The sequence below is a fragment of the Limulus polyphemus genome, unplaced genomic scaffold (genome assembly GCF_000517525.1).
Source record: "Limulus polyphemus unplaced genomic scaffold, Limulus_polyphemus-2.1.2 Scaffold2513, whole genome shotgun sequence".
In the NCBI taxonomy this organism is placed as follows: domain Eukaryota; kingdom Metazoa; phylum Arthropoda; class Merostomata; order Xiphosura; family Limulidae; genus Limulus; species Limulus polyphemus.
Window position 1 is genome coordinate 163,291 of NW_013668123.1, and position 7,412 is coordinate 170,702.

The following is a 7,412-nucleotide window of genomic DNA, read 5'->3' on the forward strand; positions in this document are numbered from 1 at the left end:
TAGATACAACCTAAAATCCTATTTGCCCTACCACTAGCAATAGCAGACTGCCTGGATGGCTTTAGAGACTGATAGATTATTACACCAAGATCTCTTTCCTTCATAACACTATTAAGGTTATTCTCATCCAAATTATACATATAATTCAAATTATGATAAACCACGTGCATTATCTTACATTTATTATAATTAAACCCATCTGTCATTTATCCTCATCTATATAAGCAGTAACCTTTTCAAAAAATGGGAAAAGATTTGTAAGGCAAGATTTTCCCTCAGTGTTCACTATCCAAAAACATTCTAAACTTTGTTAAATGGCTTTCCAAGGCATCTTTTATCAGACTTTCAAAAACTTTTCCCACAACTGATGTAAAACTAATGGGCCTGTAATTACTGGGACAATTTTTTATCACCTTGTTTCTCCACAATCCTGCCTACTCCCACTGCTGTTAATGTGTAATATTGTCTAAAGTGAAGGGCTCACTTACAAGTAGATACTCTTTGACTGTAGCCCAAGGTACGAAAATAACTTTCGATAGTATTGAGGCATACTTGTACCTGTTCTGTAACAGTACTGTACATTTGGCTGAGGACATTCACTGCAAGTTTCCTGGAAATCCCTCATGAAATCATCCTCCAATTACCCAACTCTTTCATCATGTAAAAACACAATTATTTCCAGAGTTCCTTTCACTCATGCCATAGTGGTTTGTTTGAGCTATACCTGTATTTATACACTGGGGTTATTTGCATATGATGTCACAGAGATGTTTGGCTTGTTTTCTCTGGTTCCATATTTCAGAATTACTCGTAACTTACAAAACAAAACATTTATAGTTTCATTTTCAGTTTACTTACTGATTATAAGGTACAACATTTTTCGATCACTAGTGAAATCATTCTCAAGTACACAAGTTTTAACGGTAAATAAGTTATTAGTATTTAAATCAACATTAAACGATCTGTAAGTACTAAAACCTCCTTCACTGTTAAAACTTGTGTACTTGAGAATGATCGCCTCAGCGATCGAGACATCATACCCGTTTTGAAAATATTCTTTCTTGCTCTAAAAGCTGTGACTCGTTAAAAAAACAACAACAACACACATTTGTTTAAACATCTTTAATAGCTTTTGCATGAAAATATTAATAAATATTTCTTGTCTTTGTTAATGTAATATCCATCTTGTACTCACTCAACTTTGATGCAATATGAGAAATTTCTTCTTTGAGTCTCGTCTCTCCTTCAGTGTCAACTTTCATCCTCTCTGCTGATTCTGAAAAAATTGGAGAGCCAGGAACAGACGAAGCTAGAAAAATAATGTAATTTTATCACACCTCTTTTATAATACTCAAATACACAGCTGCTCATCAAATAAATTTCATGCTGAACTGTTTCCCTCCTCAAGATGACAAAACTATGCTGTTTAGCTGTAAATAGATTTTGCAGTTAAGTAGCATAGCTGCTTTAAAAATGTAACTTATTAACAAACTGATAGAAAGTATTAAGTAAATAATATATAATTATATATATATCCTTTCCTACCCAGGGTTTGTACTTTGACATGAAAAAAGCACTACTTATAACATAAAGTGTAAGAGTTCACAATGATTAATAAAACCCATACTATGGCCTGCAGAGAAGCTCATTGGCTAGTTAATTGTGAAGAAGAGCACTCAAGAGAACTCTGTTAGAGGTTAGCTAGATTTATATTTAGCCCTAGTAATCGAGTATTTACCATATGGTTGTGTAAGTATTTATATTTACAAGAATAATTAAGTAATTTTCTTAAAATACGAAATGCAAGTTTTTGTTATATGCATAAAAAATACTACAGTACTACGTCTACAGTTATGCTCTATCTGACAATCATGAATCTTGAAAATAGCTCTGCATTGTACTTTCCATTGCAGATGATTACATCACAAGGTTTTTATGTCCAAAGCACATCCCTCCTTCCTGCAGCTTTCCATAATCTATCTAGTGTGCGAAAACGTTGATTTCCCAGGGGGCCCATTTCAATAGTCCTATCACACAGAAATCCACAGATGCTATTTTTGGCAACTTGAATAGTATGTCTTCAAATAGATAGCATGATTCTTAATTACCTGTTTCATTCTCCAGCTGCTTGAGGTATGCAATAGTGGAAGTGATGTGTTGTGAAAAACAATGTGTACATGTGGTTTATGTCACTTTTCAAGACTCAAATCCTTCTTGATTAATGTGTGTTCTATTGCCCGGGACACGTGGATGGCTTTTGTCATTGCCTGTTGTGTTTGTGTTATACAACGCAGCATTTTCCTTACCATGACTGGAGTATGACTTGTTGCAGGTCTTCTTCTGAATGGTCCTGGTGCCCCAAATTGACACACACTTTTTTTTTGTTTTCCAATGACATAAAGTATAAGGACTATCTCCATGTTAGCAATTCTAAATACCTGATCTGAACACATCTTTATTATCTGAGTGTATGAATATTTTGTATCAGAAAGAGATGTTGCATACCCTTCCCAAGTGATACCAATTTTTGTAGCATCATACTATGTATTAGGCACCAGACAATATCAAAATGTAGTTCTAATATATGATATTCCACCTCAACTTCATATATCAGCTGCAATTGTTAAGTGAATTGCCAATTTTCATATCCCAAGTCATTTTAATAAAAAGTACCCAATCCTGTATATATATATCTTATCATTAGTACAAACAACTTGCTAATTAACTGCAATTCCATTCTGCTTAACTTAAATGAAGTTTAGATGACCCAAATGAATATGTCAATATTCTTTTCTGAACTAGACACTCAAATAACATTTTCTACAACAGTCATATTCCTGATTATTTGCCTATATTTTTCTATATTTCGTTTCTCACTATTTGATAGCAATTAGATTTTTTCTTGCTATTGTTGAAATTCTGACTTCACATAGACATATAGCACGTGTCTTACAATCTTCAATTTACATTTACTCTTATTGTTATCATTTATTTATCATTGTGGCAGACTAGAAATCCTGATAAAATTGAAAGCCAAAATACTGTTTGTTTGTTACGAATTTTGCACAAAGCTACACAAGGGCTATCTGCGCTAGCTGTCTCTAATTTAGCAGTGTAAGATTGGAGGGAAGGTAGCTAGTCATCACCACCCACTGCCAAGTCTTGGGCTACTCTTTTACCAACGAATAGTGGGGTTGACCATCACATTATAATACCCCCACGGCTGAAAGGGCGAACATGTTTGGTGGGACCGGGATTCGAACCCACGACCCTCAGATTGCGAGTCGAGCACCCTAACCACCTGGCCTTGCTGAGCCGCCAAAATACCGATGGAAACAAATAGTTTAATTTTTGAAATAACTCATTTGCTTCAGTTAGCGTTACACAGTTTAAAAACACAAAACTTTAAAGGACTCACAAAAGGTTCTTCTAGATTTATCTAGCTCAGCTAGAAGTCTGTTATCTTGTTCGATGCGTTGAAGAATCCTGTCTATCTCCTTGGAAGCTGATTCTAACATTGCCGGAGTTGAAAGTGAGGAGGATGTAAAAGAAAGTTTCTCCATAAGAGCCGGCTTCACCGTTAAAGGGGCTGGAACAGCACTCGATATGGATGTTAAGAAACTTCCAGAGGTAGTAGTCACGGAAGACAGTCTAAATTCTGGTAACTTGTAAGATGTTGATGGTACTTGTCCTAGAACTGATTCAAATAAAATTAATATGCAGTAAAGAATTGTAGAAAAAGTTCTCAATCTTATCACATACAATATCCACTGATGTACAAAAATCACAGTTTAAATATTTACAGTCAAACTGTAGATGTATTAAAAACAATCTGTTAGAAGTGGACTTAACATGAAACAGCCATAATAATTTCACAAGGAAAGCCAATTTCATAATTTATTTACAGGAAAAAATTAATTTTGGGATAAAGCAGTGTTAAACAACAAAAAACTATCAAGTTTGTTTATTTTCAATGTAGTAAAAACTGAAAACAATAAATAAATCTTAAATTTAAACATTAATCAAGCGAATAGTAGTTAATAAGAACTTTCTGGATATTCTACTTCTTTCCGAAAGTTTAAGAAAATAATTATAATAAACATTTTGAAGATTTGTTATTCCTTAGGTAACTTATAATTCCAAATAAATTCAAACAGCAACAATATGGTAGAAAGAAAGCAATATTCTATTCACACACACAAAACACACAAAACTCTATACATAAAAATAATGTGCTGAAATAGATGAAGGAAGAAACATCTTGATTTCAAACTGTCACCAAAGAATAGATACCTTTACTAGCTGAGTAAGATAATGTGGATGAGTCAGTCCAGGGAGCTGATGTATGAGATAATAGGTTTATTTGATCCAGGTATGGAAGAGATGATGATGGAGCTGAAGATAATGAGAGAGGGGGTATCGAAGAGGAGTACTGCCCATATGTGCTGGACATCAACGTCCCTGTGCTGGCCAGTATCCTGTCCAGTTCGTGGGCAACATGTGACTCTTGATCATGTGGAATCTGTAGAAATATCAAAGTATAAAAACATAAGATCTAAACATGCCATACATCAACTGGAATTTTATGGACATACACTGATACTAATAATAATATTTTCATTAGAAAACTAGAGATTATTTAGTATTAATTAACATAAATTTGTTTAAAGAAACTTGGCAAAGTGCACTAAATTACTAAACTTTTGTACACAGTGGTAAATTATGTCAAATACAAAAACAAATGTTATTAGCTCTCCCACTATTGCATGGAAACATTATTTGGGAGTATCAATTAATAAATGCCTCATAACATTAACAGCCTACAAAGAAATGGTGACACAAACAGCTTACAAATAAGATAATTGATGATATATAAAGAGTCAAATTTATGAATCTCTATCATTTACTCACGAACTGTTTGTTTGTTTGTTATGAATTTTGCATAAAGCTACACGAGGGCTATCTGCACTAGCCGTCCCTAATTTAGCAGTGTAAGACTAGAGAACAGGCAAGCCAGTCATCACCACTCACTGCCAACTCTTGGGCTACTCTTTTACCACGTATAGTGGGATTGACCGTCACATTATAATGCCCCCAAGGCTGAAAGGGGCGAACATGTTTAGTTGGACAGGGATTTTAACCCGCGACCCTCAGATTGCGAGTCGAGCACCCTAACCACCTGGCCATGCCGGGCCCAAACACAAACTGAATGACATAATTTTTTTTTTATACAAGTAGTGAAAACACAAATTATCCACTGAATTATATTAGCCACTGTAAAACTTTATAGCAGTATTCAGTTCAAATAAATGCTTTTATTCAAACTCAATTTCATGAAAGTGAAAGGAATTCAACATATCATTATAAATAAATTTTTCTCGGAAATATTTGGCTACTTATGTACGAATTTTTGTATGGTTTTGTGTATTCATCCCTTCCTTGTTTCTGCACTTTTTCGCACTGTCATCCCTACATCATTCTTTTTTTTTATTACTTGTAAATTATAGACTATATATATATATATATAGTTCCAGAAAAAAAAAATGCTTATCTCTATGAAAATCAGCTAAAGTTGACCCAAAACAACCAGCAACAGTAAGATAAGTTGAACAATCCCTAACGTAAGAGTGTCCTGTCTACTAACGTCAAACCTGTAGATTCAATTACGATTCTATTTATCAATATTTATTTCAAACTTATCTAAAATCTAAGATATTTTAACATTTTCTGTAGGTCTATGGAAAACTTTTTTTTTAATTGTTGAATAACAATCACAATATATTTACTTTTACACTTAATATTAATAATTGCTACAAAACACTAATTTCATGTGGAAATAACTAAGACATTGCATTTTATCATAACTCCATGTCTCTCATAAATCTGCCTCTGAGCCCTGCTGGGAATCTTAGAAGCCCATATCTCTTGCCAATTTAGTTCAAGTAAAATTCTCTTAAATTAGGCTCTGAAATTGCCAATAATATAAGTTGCTTATTAGGTTTACATCGGCTGAATGAGACCGCTGTGTACTCCATGCTCTTTTGGCCTGTGAGCGTCGCAGTGCTGCCATCTCCAAAACAAGTTCTTCATGAAGAACATTCTGGAGTTCACATTTCTTCTGAAGTTCTCTGACTTTAGACTGAAAAAACAAAAACAAGCAGTAATATATAGAACACATCATCATTATGAAAAAATGCATTTTCACCGTAATCTCTCAAGTAATAATCAAGTACACCGAATCACTACAATCAATTAATCACAGATGTGCAAGACATTAAAATATATACATCTTACTGTAATCGATTAATCACAGACGTGCAAGACATTAAAATATATACATCTTACTGTAATCGATTAATCACAGACGTGCAAGACATTAAAATTTATACATCTTACTGTAATCGATTAATCACAGACGTGCAAGACATTAAAATATACACAGATTACTGTAATCACTTAATCACAGATTACAGATGTGGCCGTGAAAGACATTAAAATATATACATCTTACTGTAATCGATTAATCACAGACGTGCAAGACATTAAAATATATACATCCTCCTGTAATCAATTAATCACAGACGTGCAAGACATTAAAATATATACATCTTACTGTAATCGATTAATCACAGACGTGCAAGACATTAAAATATATACAGATTACTGTAATCACTTAATCACAGACGTGAAAGACATTAAAATATATACATCTTACTGTAATCAATTACTTAAGAGAGGAAAAAGTTAGGAATTCTAGTGAGCAAAAGAGCATAGCACTGATAGTGATAGTAGCATATAACATGGATAAGCAACTGGCTGGAAAAACACCACAGCCATATGACTACAGGTAAAGTCAACCTGTCTCAATAAAGGTTTATCCCCCATTATTTTCCCCTAACTCAATAAAGGTTTATCCCCCGTTATTTTCCCCCTTACTCAATAAAGGTTTTCCCCCCATTATTTTCCCCTTACTCAATAAAGGTTTATCCCCATTATTTTCCCCTTACTCAATAAAGGTTTATCCCATTATTTCCCCTTACTCTATAGTAATGCATCAGCAACAAGCACTCTTGCAGTTTTGCTCTCAGCTTAAACTAAGTTCTAAAACATGTATGTTACCTTGAAGTCACTTAAATATAAATAATATGATAATCTTAACAATAACTGTTTATTTGACCTATTGAGCAGCACTGACAATGTAGAGCTTGAAATTTGTAATGGACTTCTCCTATCTTGCTTTGATCTAGCGAGATAGTGTATTGGACTCTCGGCAAAATTGTGGCCTCAACAAAGAGGCCAAATCATTAACTAACTCAAAAACCAAGGCAAAAGCAATTCAATACCAATTTTTAGGTTTATGATTATATATATATATATATATATATATATATATAATAAATCACAGCTCTAGT

General features: G+C 33.6%; 1 protein-coding gene across 1 annotated transcript in view; it reads right to left on the reverse strand.

Moving 5' to 3' along the window:
* LOC106467169 (RIMS-binding protein 2-like) overlaps positions 1 to 7,412 on the reverse strand; it is a 63,030-nt gene that overhangs the window by 44,413 nt on the left and 11,205 nt on the right. Inside the window, exons 4-7 of the mRNA XM_013927489.2 lie at positions 6,005 to 6,139; positions 4,294 to 4,522; positions 3,419 to 3,697; positions 1,196 to 1,309 (exon numbers count right to left, since the gene is read on the reverse strand). Coding sequence (XP_013782943.1) covers positions 1,196 to 1,309; positions 3,419 to 3,697; positions 4,294 to 4,522; positions 6,005 to 6,139 — 757 coding nt within the window. The remainder of the gene's footprint in view (positions 1 to 1,195; positions 1,310 to 3,418; positions 3,698 to 4,293; positions 4,523 to 6,004; positions 6,140 to 7,412) is intronic.